The sequence below is a fragment of the Corvus cornix genome, chromosome 7 (assembly GCF_000738735.6).
Source record: "Corvus cornix cornix isolate S_Up_H32 chromosome 7, ASM73873v5, whole genome shotgun sequence".
Taxonomy (NCBI): domain Eukaryota; kingdom Metazoa; phylum Chordata; class Aves; order Passeriformes; family Corvidae; genus Corvus; species Corvus cornix.
The window spans coordinates 29,198,324-29,217,472 of NC_046337.1; the positions used below are offsets into that span (position 1 = coordinate 29,198,324).

Genomic DNA, 19,149 nt, shown 5'->3' on the forward strand with positions numbered 1-19,149 from the left:
GCCAGTTTTAGTCCAGTTTGTAAGCCTAGAGAAAGAAAAAGAGACACAGCTGTAGGCAACTGGATTCTGTTCATTCTAAGCTAGTAACTTTTACTGCAGTAATAGAGGGAATTCTGCTCCTTTAGAGTAAGGCACTTGCAGCAATGCCACAGAATGTGAACCAATAGTGAAGAGGGTTTACAGTCAGTAAAACTCAAATGTGCTCTGGGAACACCATGTTTCTGAAGGATGGGAGTGAGAACTTCCCAGTAATGGCAGCTTTTAAGAGGCTATGGACCTTTTCCCTGAGCAATCCAACAACTACAGGATCAGCCAGAAGATCACAGTAACTGTCCATGAAATCCCCTGATCCACCATTCTTGTTTTCAGTACTGCTCTACCTGACCTGGAAGTCTGTAACGTCTGTTGGACAGAGCATTTATGTTGGTTTTTAATTGTTTAAGCAACCCTGTTAAGCGAAGTATTTTGACACCTTCCTCTTCAGAATTTCTTTTAGGGGCTTGTAGTGATGTCTGCTGAACTAAAAAGAGTGGTAAACAGCATTCTGAAGGCAGAAATGCAGGACTGTGGATGAGTGAGTCTTACTCAAGGTTTTTTACAATGTTGCATTTGAGACAGAATACTAGAACACAAAAGTAATCAAACCTTACAAAACCCTACAAAAGTATCTGCTCCTTGAATAATTTTTTTATTTTCTGAAGGCTCCTTATGTATAAGGAACATACATAAAATGAACACAACACTGTTGACAATGAACAAAACAGCATTTGATAATTTCCAGCTTTATAAAATTTTTTAAAAAATGATTTAGTCATAACAAAAAACCAATAGCTCAGCAAGTTATCTTATTGGACCATTATCACATTTTAAACCATAGACTCAGTTGTTAATGGGGAGAGGAAAGAAAAAAAATTATATAAAAAAAAAAAATCACACTGCATCTAGCAACTACAACATTTTCTAAGCGTAATCACAGCGGATTGAGTGCAATGTGATTTACATCAGAATTCACATGGGATGTCACACAGTGACAGCATTGTAATATACAAGTAACATTTATGCCCTCCAACAAATACAAGTTAAATGAGACTCTGGATTCAAGCAAAATGGAATGTTGAAGCCAAGTAGAAATGTAATGGAATTCAGATTGTCTGTAACATGACTCAAAAGTGTACATTAGAATCATCTGGAATTCAATACTGGTGGAAACATTAGAGAAGTCACAGCTGTTACACTGCTCTGTTACATTTGCAATAAATACTAGAAAATAAAAGTAAACAATCTATATTCCATGAAAAATACAGTGCCTACCTTCAAAGACCATGTTTTTCCCTTGTCTGAAGATGGTCTTGGAAGGAAGTGAACTATCTTCCTACAGAGGCAGTGTATTAAGCTATAACCACATTCCAACTAATACAACAGTAAATATACTACCAGAAATACAGAAATCTTCATTTGAAAAGAATTAAGAGAAATAAACCTTAAAAAATGGTTTGACAAAACATCAGTTCAGCTGCATAATGACTCCCTTATGCTAGAATTAACAGAAAAGAAAACTCAAGTCAGTCAGTTTAATACATAAGAAACAGAGATTGTTTCAACTCAGATCCTCAGAAGGTATCCAGGAAGTTCTGTCTCATTGACCTAACATGGGCACTATGCAAAAATGTCATCCAGGAGCTTTTCACTGCAGAAATTCAGCAATCTGAAGCTAACAACAGTGTGTTTGCTAATCAGGGTTCTACAGTAAACGTTTAAAGAAGAAAAAAGAAAACCTTGAGTTCAGAACATCAAACGGCTGCATGCCTGAACTCTGGGCTTTTGGCTTCTTCACTGAAGAAACTGCACTCTTCTTTGAAATGGACCCTTAATACTGTTTCCTGATACTGCATTAGGAAGAAATACTGGCAACCAACTGATACTTTTAAAACACATGAGCTGCTCTCAGTAAAAACTAAACTGATCAATGAAGCTTGCAAAGTAAAGGGCCACAGGAAACACAGGAACTTGAAATGGAATGCAGATACCCACTGGCTCTCATTAAAGGCGTCAGGATTAGTGTTTTTAGCAGCTACACTGGCACCAAGCAGACTGGAACTTTAAAACTTACGGCACATAGTCAAAGTACAGCTTTTACCTGGCATACACAGAAGAGAGACGAACTGGACGTTTTAAAAAAAAGCTACTACCATGCTTAGGACTGGTACTACAGAATCAACTTGCACTCCCCACAAACTCATAATTTTATTTTTTTTTTTTAAGGAGATGGGTACAAGAACTAACTCATGTCTGGCAATACATGCCTGTCAGCACAATCTGATCTAGGACAGCTGGTCCCAGCAAGTTAAGGCCCAAACTTTCAGTCTATTCTTCCAAATGACACATACCATGGTTCTACCACATCTGCTTTTTAATAATCTAATTTGAATACCAAAATTGTAAAAAAATATCATAGAAATGAACTCCTTTATACTGGAAGTAGAAATCTTCTTACATACTCTTTACTGCCAGAAATGGCTGGTGTCACATCATCTGATATCAAGGCATTGTAGGAACAGACTTGATCCGCTGTTACAGTATCAGAAATACCCTACCAGTACAACATACACAGAGCACAATTTAACCTTTGTGTCCAGCTGCAGGAACTAGCATCTTGCACCTTGGTTTGTTTTAACATGAAGAGAAGAAAACAGTCCAAAATAATCGTTTAAAAAAATGGAGAAATTCCCACATGGATTCTCTTGTTAGAAGAGTTTGCACAAATTCACAGCCACAATTCTTCAGTAGTTTATGCTGCAAGTGGCACACAATACATGTTTAGCGTCTGTAAGAAAGAACCAGAAACAGCTCAGTAACTCCAAGGTCAGGGATGTTCCCAAGCTAACACTAATTCTACTGCATTTTGCATTTTCCTACTAATATCAAGGAACAAACATCAAATAAATCTCAGTTGGGAAAAACATCATCAAACTGACCCTCGACAGAAGTTACACTTTGCAGAGTACATGGCAACAGGCTGCCTTCTTACACAAGAGCTTTGGAATGATGGATGGCAGCTTAACACAGCTTGTAAGAATTTAAACAGTCTTTAGGTCTGGGGTTTCTTTTTAAAAATTTAAGTCAGCACAGTAGTTTCCAGTCATGTCCTGCTCTGAGTACTTCAAGTCACCACTATGCAGAAAAATCAGCACAGGATTAATATATATGTATATATACACACAGAGGTGCACACACACGTGTATGTGTGCACATCTGTGTATATCTATATAGATCTATACATACATAGAGACATCTATGCACTACTCAACAGTCATGTGGCACTAAAAGCTTCCTTGGGTTCCTTGCACAGGTGTGAGTTTCAGCTGAACATCTGGGTTCTGTCCAAGTGCACTAACGGAATGGTATTTTCCCAAATGGGAAGATCATTCCCTGTACTTTTTCTTTCTTAGGCAAGCAGAGCTCCCTTATACAGCACCCTGAGCTTGGCCCTTATTTCTCATATTTAGGGTTTCCTAAACGTTGCTCACTTGAGTTTAGGAGTTGTGTTGGGATTAGACAGAAGCAGAAGCTACTCTAGGCAGAAAGCAATCTCCTGTCCTTGTGCAAGCACCACGTGTCCTCTGAGCAACATGCACACAGAGACACAGTGCAGACTCAAAGCCAGACAGCAACAGACTGGAACCACAGTGATTACCAGCATTAGGTCAGAACTGGATGTCAAGCACAATTTTGTCTTCGTAGAGGGCAATCACCAGCATGATGGCAAATCCAAGAAGCAGGCCCAGATTCTGAAGAATGAACTGCCCCACAGGACAGTAACCATGCTCTTCATTGTCTCCATCTCCATGAAGCATTTCTGGAAGCTAGAAGATACAAAACAATTTAGAAAATTATTTTAACTCTATTCCATTTATACATGGATAAGTTTAGAAGATGATATTGTTAAGAATATACACTCCAGGGTTCAGATATAAAACCAATACACTAAGACACAGCTTAAATTCTACTGAACCACTCCATTCAATAAAAATATGAATCACGTGATGTATTTACAAAACAAACTAAAAATGCCTTTCCTTTGGACTTCTTTTTTTCTTACACTTTTACTGGATCATCCATTAAATTCAACATTAAGTTCCTTAAGCTAAGGACCAGCCCAACATTCTTCAAGTTCTGCTCCTTTAATTTTAATAGAGTAAAAACTTAAGTCATGCTCAAATAAACACATGACTTTGATTAACTTAGCCATTCATGTGTCATGTGAGATGCTTACACATATTCACATACATATCCCTTTTAAATATGGGAATGACAGCTACAAGCAATTCAAGAGAAATTTTATGTGCAGATATAAAAACTTATGAAAGTTCTGGACATTCCTCATATTCCTCACCTGTGAGGAAAAGGCAGAGTACTAACAAAAGCAACTAATAGTAGTGCTCTTGGAAGATGTAAAAATTAAACTTTGTGTTTTACAAAGCCCTCCACATAGAACAGAAGTAACATATTTACAAGGAAATTAATTCAAGAAAGCAGGAAGTAAATGTTAAGATTTGATTATTGAGAGATGCTTCTGCCCAAATTAAGGTGCATATGAGACCATATGCCAAAGTCAAGAGTCAAGATTTTATTTAACTGCAAATATGAGGTAGAGAGAGAGCAAAATAGGAAAGAGAGAGGAGGGAGAGGAGAAAGAAAGAGAGTGAGAAAGATGAAGCAGAAGATAGTCACCACCCATGGATCCAGCCGGTGTCTCCCTGGTCCCATTCACCCTGGCTTCCCAGGGGTGGGTGTCCTGAGGTCACTCAAAACTTCTCACCATTTACACATTGTAGCAGACAAAGGCTCGATGCTCATTGCCTACACAGTTCTCTTATTCTATCAGGTAAATGGTTCCCTCACCTCCAATGCTAATTAGTCCCATCTCAGTCTCTCTGCCCTGGAGTCGGTGCCTCCCATCTGGAGTGCTGGGCTGTGGCCTCCCCCTGCTGGGCCCAGCCAGAGCTCATTTTCAGCACAGCTGCTGAGCTGGTTTGCCATGTGGGTACATTCCTCTCCCCATGCCTTGCTTACTTCTCCTTAGGCTTGAGACAATTGGGACAATAGTCCCACCTTTATCTTATCTCAAGTCAGGACTATCCTCAGCGGGGTGGTATTCCGTGGTGGCAGACCAATAGTTGCTTCTTTGCACAGTTTGCTACAGTGGGCAAAGTCCTTCAGTGATATAACAGTGTTTGAGGCACTTTTGATCTTTAAGTCTCTTACTGTAATTCTTCCAAGGAAGGAATTCTTACAGGAATTCCTTCAAGACCCATTTAGTACAGAAAATGATGATACAGAATAAAATGAAAACTACTGCTCTTCATTAGATTGGTTAGGATAGTTTTGGTTATTCCAAGAACCTGAATACTGCCCAACAGACAATGACACCAAAGATGCTAAAAACCCAAATATACTACCCATCTCATCTTGTATTACTGTATTTCTAAAAGATACATAAACCTGGTAATTAATTTGATCCACTATTAAACTATAAAAAAAAACCCAACAAAAAAACCCCCCAAACCCTCAAGAAACAAAACCATGAGCCACCCCCGAAATTGGTGTGAAAAATGTTTAAATGGTTATCACATATACACTAGACCAGGCAGCTCAACAGCAAACACTACTCCACATTACAAAGTACTGTCAAGTCATTAAGAATAAAGGACTTCACCCTAGCATTACTATAATGGGCTATAACACTGCTGGATATTTAGTTTGACAGCATGTCTGAAGATTACTAAACTTTTTGCTTTATTGGCTACTGATGTGACCAATTTCAGGGACCATATAAAGAACGGTCCTGTCAATTAAAAAAAACATAACACCCTTTTGAAGTTGAAAGCTTATAGTGTCAGTACTAAAGATAAAAGGAACAAAAACTGCAACAGATAAATTTGTTTCCCAGTAAGATGAAATTATTCAAGTTGGACAATTCAATGTACCCATTCCAACCAAAACAGGAGTGTCAGGAAGGAGGATATTATGACTACTCTTATAATATCACCAAATGAAATTTCATATAAGAGCATGGAAAGCCTGAAGATTTTGAAACACCTGAGTTTAGGCAGTACTGGAGAGGAATATCCTTATCATTAAAACCCATGTAATTAGACAAACTTCAGGACAGTCAAATGCAAAAATACCAAAAGGCTCATTCTCAATGGGCTGGTGTAAGGAATGGATAGAAAACTGCACCTCTGTGAACCTCTGCTCACAGCTAGGGAGGAATCAAATTCTGTTCTTCTTGTGGGCCAGGTAACAAGGTCTTTGAGAAGGAGGCTGATTATGCAAACACCAAGACAAAACTCTGGTTCAGTTTCAAGTGTCTCTTGCAGAAGCTTTCCTGCTCTTGTTGAGTCAGACCATGGGGCTTTGACTATGGTTACTACTGTAATGGCCAAGGGAAAGAAAAAGGAATGAAGGAAGGAAAATACTGCCTTCCTTTATACATGACATCTTCAGTAAAAGTAAGTACGGGAAGTAAGTATCAGACACAGAGCTTACAACCAAGTGATATTTCAGGCATTATAGGCTACTACAGAACATCCAAAGGATCAGTCTACCCAGACATTCTATTTAACAATTTAGCAGGCCCTGAAAAGGACTTACTTACCTGTTAATAGATTACAGAGTGACTTTATAACAACAATGTATTTACAAATTGAAGTCTCCATAATGAAGTGGAGAGCATTACAAAATACCCCAAAAGTGAAAAATGATCCCATCACCTTTGGGCTGGGAAAGACAAGAAGGGAGAAAATTGCCTTATTTAAATAAAGCTCTGAAGCAGCTTAGAGGAGAGAATGCAGGACTGAATATGGACTGGTAACATGCAGTAATGCACAGCAGTATTGCTTCCTGAAGGGTCTGGCTCTGTGGTGCACACACACTAAGGATAATGCACCTGTATGTTCTTGAAGCAGCAGCATTTTTCCACCGCGTAATTTTTTTAAAAGCTACTCACCACACCACCTCTCCATTACCAGCTGCACACGGTAAAAGTTCAGACTAAACCTTTCAGAACTGGATATATGATGATTCAATCTCAGTGAAGAGTGAACCTGAACATCAGACTGAAGTGCAGCCCCCACAGAAGTCCCAGGTTTCCCACCCAGAATGCCCCAAGCCCCAGCCCCACCCAGCCGTACCATGTCGACCAGGGCCACGTAGAGGAACATGCCGGCGGTGACGGCGAAGATCCAGAGGGTGATGTTGGCGTACTGCCCCACGGCCGTGCCGATGAACATGCCGATGTAGGCCATCATGGCTGACAGCAGGTTGTACACGATGGCCTGCTTCACCGTCATCCCTGCCTTCAGCAGCACCGCAAAGTCACCTGGGGGACATGACACAACACGGGCTCGGCCTCAGCACTGCTCCCAGCAGGAGACAATCGGCCTCCAGGCACTGCCTCACCAAAGTAACAACGCTGCTGCAGGGGCACAGAGGCCCACTGAGCCACAGGGACCGACTGCCTTGGAAGAATTGTACCTATGTGCAGCAATCCCTTGATTAAAATATGTTTTAAAGGTGCCTGTTCCTCATGCTGATTGTCAGAAATGTAGCAGTGATTAACTGTGAAGGGTGAATGGAGGAGTCTCATCTGCTCCTGCCACAGAGAGAATACACCTGTGTGGCACACACTCATCTTTACTTCTCAGAAGTTCTCCATGGCACATAAAACCAGAGGCTTAGTTTCGATCAATACCTGTTAAAATTCCTCTTAGCTATCCACACCTCATTATGCAAATCCAGGAAGAGGATAACGAGGCATTTGTTCCCACAAAAAGTGACAATGAATTTGAGCACTAGAAAGTTACACTCACAAAGAATGACTTCACATCCATGTTCAATCAGCTATTGACATGAAGACATGCCAGGTTAATGTGTTTTATTCTGAAATCAGGACAGCTCTGCTAAAATAGCTAGATGCTCTATAAAAATCTAGGCTTCAGTCTTGTAATCAGCTCTTATAGTTTTACTATATTCAAACTGAATTCTTTTGAATGTGAGAAGTGTAAGATGATGTACAGACATGAGGGTAATTAACGTAATATTCTTATGTCTCATATGCCTGAAATTATTTGCTTCACCTAGAATCAAAACTTAGAATCAAAACTTATCAAAATTTAAAAAAAACCCCAAAAATAGGTACTGTGAACTACTCACCCTTTATACAAAGTTAGTTTCATCATGCTATGCTGTCAAGTTCTAAGCACTGTAATATATGCTGCAATGCTTTATGGACTGCAGCAGCTTCACTCAATGATTGTGCAACACTGGTGTCAAACCACGGACATCTGCTCCATTATTCCCCACCTGTGCCCACTACTTACTTATAGCTCAGGAGCAGCCTGTACAAAATGCTTTCCCTCATCACCTCTAAGGGTTTTGAAGTACTTGTTTTACCTCACTTTTGATCATTCAGAGCCAGCAGCTCTTCAAGTGAGCAAGCTGGGAGTACAGACATAGTTCAATCTAGCACAATTTCACATCAGTGGCAAGACAGAAGATTCCTCCTCTCTCTGGCTGCTCTTTTTAAAGTCTGGTGCAGTAAATTTTCATGCAATGTGAAAACAACAGGTTTCATCATGGTTAGCTACCTCCAGAAGAAATGCTTCAACTGGGGGGGGGGGGGGGGGGGGGAAGAATCAATGGCACTGGTAACAGTGCCTACAGGCTTTACCCTAAATGGCCACACCTGCTGAACTTGGCTACAATTGGTACAAAGCCTCTTCTGAAGAGTTCCCACACAGAATTTTACTTACAAAAACCTGTGTTTACTTAGTGACTTAACTTTGTGTAAGACAATGCCACACAGAGTAGTGTGAAACTATAAAATGCATGCTCCTAAGAACATTATTAAAACACTCTCAGAAAGCTTTGCAGAACTGCTGTAACTAGACACTGCCAATGTAATCCTGCAGTAGTACCTACTCTGAAACAATTATTTCTCCCTTACCCTCTGAAGTTCTGGTCACCCCTGCAGCTTCTGCACCGCATTGTGCTTATCATGGTATCACAGCAGCTTTTAGAAAAAGATTTTGTACAGATGGAGCACAGAGTTTCTAGACTTAGTTACCTAATTCATGGGGAAGCTCGTGACAAAATACTGCTATAGATGTACTAATTCCCCCTGTCAGTCCAGCACTAAAAGCTGCTCCTAGAAAAAGAAAAAAAAAAATTAAAACGATATTTCACTATTTTCAGGTCAGAAAAATCAATCAACTTTGCAGAGCTGACACCCTTCTGTTAGAATGCACACTAATATTTTCCAGTATGTCTGTGTCCTGTCCCTACATATAAGGGAAATACTGGAAGTACCCTGGATGTGCATTACTACTGCAGCCTTTATTACTCATTTATATGAAAGACAAACCCTGGAGAGAACACAACTGGACAAAACTGAGACATAAAGGCAACAAAGCTAATAAATAGCACCACTTTTACATTTTTAGGAACTCTCAAGTACATGAGGGCAGCTAGGAATGCACATGAGCAAGAGTCTGGCTCTCTCCTTTCCAGCTTGGAAATCCAAACTAGTACTTAACCCGTAACCTCTCAAGCACTTTGTACATATTCTTAGAAGACATATCAGCAATATTAGTAAGCCAGACCTGGAAAACAATAAAAACATTGCCATATATATCTTTCAGTACTTTTGCATAAGCTAATTTAATTCAATCAACTTTAAGTTCATACCTTAAATAATTCTGAGATGAGAAAACTGGTATTAAATTTCTGTACTGTAGCAGAGAAAAGCACAAAAAGAGCCTGCAGTGAGCAGTCAAAACAGGCAGCATAAAGTAGAAAGAGAAGACATAATCTGAAGACAGAGGGGAGACTTAACTTTCCTCTGGATTCCTCATAGCTTGATATATTAAAAATATGAACATGCTTTTCTAAAATCTACATTTTAGCACAGATTCAGCTGTTTGGGGTTGATAAAGGAATATTTAGAAATGGATTTTCAATACTGTGAAGTTCTCAACAGAAGGCGTGGTAATTGTTTTAGGCCTTAGAAGCCATTGTCTAAATATCTTACATTTAATGTGAAAATGAAGTAACAAGTTAATTTTTAAGGAGTTTAGTTTCTTTAGAAATTGTCTGAAGAAAGTGGAGAAACTGCAGTAGATTCCACTGTTAACTAGAGACCCTGATAAATAGCTTATCCCCCATCCTTCAAAATGGGTGTGTCCCTTCTGCCATTAGCTCAGAACCCTGCACACTCTTAAGCAGCTACCTTAGTAAAAAATCACAAGTGTGGGCTTCAGTCCTCTCCCCACCATGTAGACTTGCATATCCAAATTAATACACTTCACAATTCAAATCACCTTTAGAGCATTGTGTGACTCAAGGTTGATTTAATAAATCTAATAAAATCTATTTGGCACTTCAATTTCTTCTGCACTTGGCTAGAAATAAATCTATACTGACCATGAACCAAAACCATATTTTGCTTAAACAAAAATTAAATTATCCTAAGTAATAATTCTAATTTCTGTAACCTGACTCACAGTGTGGTTTTATTTACAAGTGCTGTGTAATTCTTCATATTAACAATAATAGAAATAGTATTACTATTATTGTTCATAAATATCATTCCAAGTAAGACCGGAAGGCATTTATTTGTAATTCTAAGGCAGCTAAGACTGAAACAAGAAATGTGGGTTACTGTGCTCCATAAATCCCAAGGTTTGTCTGCACCAATCTCTCCCTGGCAGAGACTGTGACTGCTACTGATACAACAATTCTGGTGGAAATAGCACAGAATATTAACAAAGGGGAAACTATTAAAATTGACAGCCTTTTAGTTTCGGCTCTGCAGGAGATTGAACAATGCCAGTAACCACAGGTGCTAACTGGAAGCCTTACCTGTGATCACTGATAAGTCAAATATTAGCAGAGTTACTAAAGGTAAGGAGAAACTGTTGAGAAATACTCAGTGCTTTTGCTTACCGATTGCTAAGCCATCACTAAAGTTGTGAATGCCATCTCCCATAATTACCATCCAAGCAATATTAGCTATCCCAGTATCTTTCAGGTCTTTTCCAGAATGACAGTGGCCATGGGAATGATGGGAATGTTTGTGATGCCAGTGGTGACTGTGTTTTCTAGCTATCATTTTATCTTCGCCATGGCTGTCATACTCGGAATCGTGCAGCTCGTGCTCTTGGGCAGCGTGGGAGACATCGTTGTGAGAGTGGCGCAGGTTGTTGTCCTCCTCTACAGACAAGAAGTTTTTCGGAGGGGGCTCCAGCTGCCCATCCAAGTCAGTGAGTTCAGTTTCATTCAGTCGATCTTCAGACAGAACCGAGTCGTCTGCTCCTACATCGAACCAGGTGGGAGAGACACTGAGTTCATTCCTGTTTAACAGCCACCACTGCACCCCTGAACTAAGGGTTAACTGCTCTGGGAAAGCAAAACAACTATTTTAGCACATCCCAGTCTAGTAACCTTGATATCAGCATTCAATCCAAAAACTAAGCCCCTCATTGAGATATTTTTTCACTGATTTGCATGTACAATATATAAAAGTCTCTACTACAAGGCAGCAGCACTGTATCCGTAGCACTCAAAGCCAGTTTTAGCCCAGCCTACGCTCATGCCTGTGATTTTGCTACTGACAAAGTTTATGGTTCAACATTGGCAAAGGAGAGTTGCAGAATGATGATAATGTCTTAGGGCTCTAGATGGGATCTGAATGGCTCAGGAAACCCTACCTGGCTCTGCCTGCACATGCCCATACAGGTCACAGCTCAGCCTCCACTGTCGTGCAGACATTTCAAATGTATGTTCCAATCCCTGCACTGCTGAAAGACTTTCCATGCTCTGTGACAGTGCCCCAAATCCCATTTGAGTGGAGAAGGCTGCAGTCCTAACTCTCCCTTCTACAAACCAATCCAATTAAATAAACCTAATTTGTACAAATACAAATTTGTATAGGTTCTTCATCAAGAAATTAATTCTGCAGCCATGCAAGGGAACAGAACGGGAAGGTTATGAAGCAAAGCCTTTGCCCTTCTCTCACCCTGTGAGAAGGGGGATAGAGCATTTCTTCTGGGTACACACAGCATGAGCATTCACAGGCTGTCATGAAGGAACAGCGTGCAAAAGTTGTTTCAGATACTTGAGGAATATTCAGGATACTCGGTTGTATTTATGGAAAGAAACAGATTTTGTTTATCTGTGACTGGTCAGATGCTGGAATCTTCAAAGTGGAACAGATATATTCATTGTGTGGGTGTTCGTTTTTGATCTAATTTTTGCCAGGGCTGATCTAGTAAGGCACAGCTTAACCAAAACACACCCTGAAAACAAACAAACAAACAAACTCCCAACGACCCACAGCCACCCAAAACATGACTGCTTCAGAAGTCTGAGAACTATCTGTACGATGTATTAGGAAATGTTCAGAGTGCTCTCAGATCTAAGGAAAACAAAATAAAAACCGATTTAATAGGGAAAAGCCTATTAAGTCTTATTAACAATAATTTGCATAATAGCAGCAAAACTGTACAAGAGGTTACATGCTACACACCATGCCCCAGTAACCTGCTCCTACTTTGGATCTCACAATCGGAGAGAATTCTGACAATAACTGCCTACCTGCAAGGGGTTTCAGCTGGAGCCAGTCAGCATCTGGTCTGTTATTTAATTTGTGATCAGAAAGTTTCCTTCCAATTGGTGACTCTTCAGTCTGGTTTTTTTTGCACCATTTCTGCTTACTCTGCAACAGAAAACAGGTAACATTTGGTTTGTAAATGGACATTGATGGAAATAACAGGAACTGAAATGCTGTCCAAAATTCTCTTCTAAATAGACTGAGCTACTCTCTCGTACCATGCATAACAGAAAAATGTTACTTCAGAATATTGATCTTTCAGGCTCAGCAACAACACCTATCCCAGTGGGAGTTCTTAGCTACCTACCACGGAATCTCACGCCCAAACACACACACAGATATATTTCACTTTAGTAAGAAGGGACATTCTGACAAGGATTGCTCTCACAGCCCAGAAATACTCCCATGCAGCTATTAAGATTTGTTCAAGAAAGCAAACATGCAGCAAGAACAGCTCCTCTAATTTGTTCATTATTTTGTTTTATATTCCTGTAACTTCCTTGTATTTTCCTTTAAGAAAGCAGCAAGCTTTTGTCTATCTGCAGCCCATACAGCAGACCCCAAGGATTTGCCAAAGCAGCCTAGGGGATTTAATTATTTAATTAATCTCAAAGAAGATATGCCCAGTGTGACTGTTTGTATCCTTATCAGAAGATCTAAGACAGGCCTCCTCCAACACAGAAAATCTTTTGCTGCCTGTCCAGCTCAGACAGCAAGTCTGATGTGAAAACAGAGAACCTGAAAAGTTTTCACAGTCATTTTGGGAGAAGCAGTTGGAGTTTCACCAAAATAATTTTCTTCTCTAAGCTGAATGATAAAGGCAAAAGCTAAAACTGAATTTCCATGCACACTCACACTCCCCAGGGTACCTGCTCTCCTTTTATACCCCCATCATGAATACAGAATGCCCCAAGGACTAAGAATCCAATAATTTTTAGAAAAACAAGTTAAAATTTGACTGGCAATTTATAGAAAACAGGAGGTCTGAAAATTTTAGCATTTTTCTGATGTGGAAAACCTGGATACCTCTGTTACACTGGCATTGTTAGATATTAGCATACTGCTGAATTTCTTGTAAATTGTCTGGCGATTGCTGGCTCTTATAACCAGGTGCTCCTTACACACTGCTTCTCCCGTTTCTGCAAAAAACTCCAGGGCGCTGTAGAAGAAGAGCTGCACACTCTTTTGCTTAAATCTGCCTCCAGATGTAGTGGCCAGAGAGCCGCAGCTTCCTCCATCAGATTTCTACACTGTTTTCCCAAGTTACCTTGTTGAGAAAAGCAACTTCTTTAGGAAAGGGATCCATCACATAGCATCAGACAGAATACAGAGCAGCAGCACTTGTTCACAGAGTGAAGCAGACAATTCCTCAGCACTCACACGGTAACTTTAGGTAATGCATTTTTAAACAGCAAACAATTTTAGTACATACCTTTTGCTTATTGTAATGTTTGTACATTCTTATACAATGCTCAATGATGAACAGAACATAAATGCCTCCAAGTGCCAAGAGCCCTTTGAGCACTGGGTCATTTTCCTCCAGAAAGCCCTCAGCGTGTGCCGCATGTGCGTGGCTGTGCCGGTGGGAGCGCCTGTGCTCGTGCACATGGCCTTGGCCATGGTGGTGGCTGTGGTTGTGGCCTCCATGGGACTGGTGGGAGAGACAACAGTGACTCCACTGGGGCAATCTGACACTGAAATGGCACTGAGCTCAGGTGAAACAATGTGGCACTGGGCCAGAAAAAATAACAGAAACCCCCACCCTTTTTTGGCTTTTCTTCACACTAAACCATCTTGCCATGTATGTTTTTCAAATGACTATTCATTACACTAATCAATTAAAAGAATTCCTCTGGGAATTCTTCTTTTTTTTTGAGCGAGGTAGATAATCTAGCTTCAGCTTTTCTCTCACAATGCTAAAGATGAGACTAACAGTCAGAAATGTGACAAGGAATTACCATTCTTACACTCCCATTAGCAACCAAGCCTTATGATTTTTTAAACCATTACAGTCAATTACAGCCTTAATTCTGATCTGAAATATAAACTTAAAAAGAACCCCAAAACCATGACCAAAAATGTGTATTAGAATTATACAAAGAAAACATGGAAATATTAGTCTTTGTGCTAAACAAATGAGGTAACAAAATTTTAGAACATTTCCCCTTTTTAGAATTACAGTACACCATCACAAATTAAAAGGTGCTTACCTTCCCAGGAACTTGGCAATTGCTTGATTCAGTACATTAGAGGTTACTTTCTCCCCCAAATGTAGTAACCAGGCAGGTTAATCCCCAGGAAATACTTTTAGGTGGTACTGATACACAACTATCAGTAAACAAGAGACAGCAATACTGCTAACTTTAAAATACTCGTTGGGCTCATGAGCGTTTTAGAATAGTGTGACATCAGTTCAACTATGAATACACAACTACTTCCCCCCTGCCCCCCTTTTTTTGTGGGGGGAACACATTTCCTTTCTTTTTGTTAGCAGAAAGTCTCCAACAGTGTTTCAGGGTGTCTTTCACAGTCAAGTCAATCTACGTGTGCATCAGTGAACATTTATTTATTGACACTATCAAACAGTTCCTTGAAAATTCTAGACTCATTTACAATTAAGAATAAAAGGTTAAGGAGACAATACTTACATGTGGCAAGAGATGGAGCAGTGCATCTCCACTCATTGTTCCTACAGCCAGAGCTACCAAGAAAGTTAGAAGAAATTTGAAGCACCATTGGTTAATGATGGGAACCAAGATCACACCTAGCAAGGAAAGCAGGCTAATGACGGTGATAGAGATGATACCACAAAACCAGGCTGTGGAAGAAATGAACACAGAAAGGTTATCAGAACAACACCTGGAAAACTTTTAAGACTGATTAATGACTTTCAACAATCTCTTAAGAAGGTGACTTTCCTTTAACCTAAGTTGTGTGATTAGTCATTCAAAAGGTGCTGAAAAATACAAAGGCAATACTGAAGTTCACAGCAAAAAAAAACCCAAACAAACACAGGCTTACTCACAGTACAGTATAATACAGTGAGACATGAGAAGACAACTAGCTAAAAAGAGCCCAGCAATTATTCCTGACTGTTAAGTTTCAGCTTTGCAGCCCTTTATGTAACAAAAGGCAAAAGGTTTCATATCAGAACAAAACCATCTCTGCTGCTTAACTTACTAGGGCACTACAAGCACTAATGTGTATTTAACAGTTGTTTTTAATATGGTTCTGATGCAAATTTTTTCTGGATTCCATATTTCTTCCCCTGTTTGGAGTCATATATTTAGTTTGACACTATTTATTTCACCTGGTGCTTTGAAACATACATTTTTATTCATGAGAAGCCTCAACCTTTGGCAGAAGAACTCTAAAATCGAATGCTACAATAAGAGCTTGAAAAGCTGAAAGCAACTTGCTACCACCAAATAGCAGCATTTATTTTGCCTGAGAATCTCTGCTGCTGCCATTAGAAGAAGTGATAATGGAATGTGGTACACCCAACATATTCTTGGTAATTAGGGAAGATGTGAAAATTTCTACATGACATTGAAAAGAAGGAATTACACAACAAACAGATGCTATAAACAAAGAGACGTGGCTCTTGCAGTCAGCATCCCAACCTAATAAAATATTTTCTTTAAGTTTTAGCATAAAGGCTTTGATATTCTTCCAGGGTTTTTTTCTAGCTCCATTTTTATTCAAAAACGTCTATACAACTTGCCAACTTTAATACAAGTTAACAACTCCTGATTCAAAATCACTAACATTTCCACATTTCACAGCACGATCTGACTTTCCTTGCATCTGTGAGGGTCCACAAGTAGGGGAAAACATCCTGGAAAATGGGGCAGGGTATGGGTGAGAGGAGAAGAAAAAAGGAACAAATATGTTGTAGCTGCTCAGTGTCAACATCAGGGTGAAACATCCCAAGAATTCTGTCTGTACCAAACCCACTATGGAGCAGATTTGACAAGAATTTGCCAACGAAAGTGTGGATGCTGCAGGCTCGGTCTGGTTCAACACCAAAGCTCACAACATCTGCTACTTCAAATTTTGTTTTGGGATATCCATTCTTATAAAATCTGTAGCTGTCATTCCACAACACTGCAAAAAAGGAAACAGTCCAACTGAAATGCAAGGTGTACAAGGCCACATCCACTGGGAGGAAATGACTGGAAAAAGCTTTAGACAGTATGAGGTGTGCACTGACAGACAGGAGTACCGAGACCAGAGAGAAAGAGTTGGTGATAAGGCAAGGTCTGCTGTCAGATGAGGAACCGAAAAACACAGGCTGGACAACAGGAATACTAAAGTAGGTCTAAAGTTGAAGCACGACCCCAATAACCAAAATACTGCCACAGCCTTGACTGATCCCCAGAGCACTTCAGCCACGTACCCTGGATTGACAGGCTCTGCTGAAACCCAGAGTATGTGGACCTGTCCTTCAATGCTCAACCACGAACACATGCACAAGCAGCCCAAATAAAAAATGACACAGCCATTGGGCAGGAGGCTGCCCCCAGTCTGGACATACTCTGGTGCTAAGTGCCAGGTTAGATGATCAACAGCCTTACATGGAGAAAAAAGGAAAGGCTTAAGTTTCATGTATCACAGCAGATTTGGCAGACACACCTCTGAGGGGCTGGAATACTCCTGTGAATGCTACAGGACCTAAACACGGCATCATGACTAAGATAAGGCCCATGAGATTAGAATATGGTATCTGTGCCCCTCTCGGATCGAGCTCCAGGGAGCACTGGCATCTGCACAGGCAGAGTTACAGCTTGTATCTGATCTGAAATACATCTCATCAACAGCTCCAGGCGATCTCCATCTTTAAACAAACAGCTCCCTGTTTACTCGAGTGACTTCTATTGGCTTTGTTCCTAGCAGGGTGTGCCTGTCCTTTCCAGGAGTCCTCAGTGGTGACAATGCCCCCTCTTCCAGCAGGTACACTGGGAAAGCTCAATTCTGTGAGCCTAGATGATGTTGCAGAACTGTCTGAAATTACAGAAAGAAAACCCAACATGGCTTCCTAAGTTTTTGGCCATCAGTTAAATAAATTACCTTCCTTTAGAAAACCACACTAGCAGAGGTAATGGAAAACTCACAGGTTGGTATCAATGAACAGAAGCAACACTAGCCTGTTATGATTTTTTGAAAACTTTAACTAAAAGTAAAGTAAACCTCAGAAAGCTCATGTTTAAAAGTGACTGCATCCTCCTAACTTTGGGGAATACTTCTATCTAAAAATGTTTATATTAGCTCAGGTGGGCACACGCTTTCATTTTAGTACAATCCTACAACCTATAGGTTAAGTTACTCTATCACAGATGTTTGCCCTATACCTCCTACACTCCCCATACTCAAATTAGGAGTTGTTATTTTGTGATTCATTTCCTCACATAAGAAGGAACAATTATTATTATATCAACTGAAATCTTGCCGTAGTTAATACAAGAGAAAACAGGAAATTGTCAAGAAGAATGATTTATCATTATCTAATCAAGCTGATCTGTTCTGGAGGTTACTGTTTGAGAGACAAATCAACAAGTTCGAACCCAAATTTTTACAGCTAACTGGCAAAGGTGTTACTTATACTCAAGGTATCAGATGCCATAAAGCATGTTAAGCATTCACAATAAGCTTCACTAATTTTGCAAATTAAGTCTCTTAAAATGTTAAAGGTCTCTAAGCTGAGTTATTCATCAACTCCCTTTCTCGTTACAGAGAAATAAAATGCAATCTTTTAAAACGAAGCACTCATCTGTAGAAGCTTCCTAATTAAACTGGTTCAAAGCATGTGCAACATGACAGTTTTGTATAGGGTTTTAACATTTTAATTGGCAGAAGATGCTTAGAGCTACTCTAGCAATGCTCTTGGTAATAAGGCAGGGGTCAGCTCTTACTACACTGAGACCACACCACAAAGCAATTTGCTGTTGTACAAAACACACACTGTGTCTGGGTTACAGCAATCTCTGAACAGCTAACAAGATAGGAGGTGGGTCACTAGAGGAGATTTATCTGTAGGAAGTTAATTACTCTAATGACTCGAGAATTGTTAAGAAAGATTACCAGCAATGCATTCTTTCCAACAGTTGTTAACATCTATGAGAATGTAGTTACTTCAGGCTTTACTTCTAATGATGCTAATAAGCACTTATGTACTAATCAATAGTAACATTGCTTTTATTTTCAAAATACTGACATTATACCCAAGGTTTTTTAGATTTAAAATATTTTAATGCAACTAAACATCAACAGTTCCATTATCATTTATGAAAGATAGCAGTGGTAAACATGTATTTGAACAGTACATTCGGTTATGAAATCACAACAATAGGTTCTGCCCTTAAAGTCACTACTTCAACAGCAGTAAAAATATTTTTAGCTTAGAACTATGGCAATGAGGTAAGAAGTCTACTCAGTTTTACTCAAGGTACACACAAAAAAATTGAAACTGCCAACAGAGG

General features: G+C 39.8%; 1 protein-coding gene across 9 annotated transcripts in view; it reads right to left on the reverse strand.

Moving 5' to 3' along the window:
- Positions 1 to 664: 664 nt before the first annotated feature.
- The window catches only part of SLC39A10 (solute carrier family 39 member 10), a 75,121-nt gene continuing 56,636 nt past the window's right edge, over positions 665 to 19,149 (reverse strand). For 5 of the 9 annotated variants that reach the window (XM_019290269.2, XM_019290268.2, XM_039555329.1 and 2 more), the window contains 8 exons: positions 15,319 to 15,488; positions 14,103 to 14,321; positions 12,655 to 12,775; positions 11,005 to 11,373; positions 9,128 to 9,208; positions 7,194 to 7,381; positions 3,695 to 3,863; positions 666 to 2,824 (listed from right to left, as the gene is read on the reverse strand). In XM_019290269.2, coding sequence (XP_019145814.2) covers positions 3,705 to 3,863; positions 7,194 to 7,381; positions 9,128 to 9,208; positions 11,005 to 11,373; positions 12,655 to 12,775; positions 14,103 to 14,321; positions 15,319 to 15,488 — 1,307 coding nt within the window. In that variant the 3' untranslated portion in view covers positions 666 to 2,824; positions 3,695 to 3,704. Of the gene's footprint in view, positions 2,825 to 3,694; positions 3,864 to 7,193; positions 7,382 to 9,127; positions 9,209 to 11,004; positions 11,374 to 12,654; positions 12,776 to 14,102; positions 14,322 to 15,318; positions 15,489 to 19,149 lie in introns of all 9 variants that reach the window. The other 4 variants (XM_039555327.1, XM_039555324.1, XM_039555323.1 and 1 more) reach the window with 1 other exon arrangement.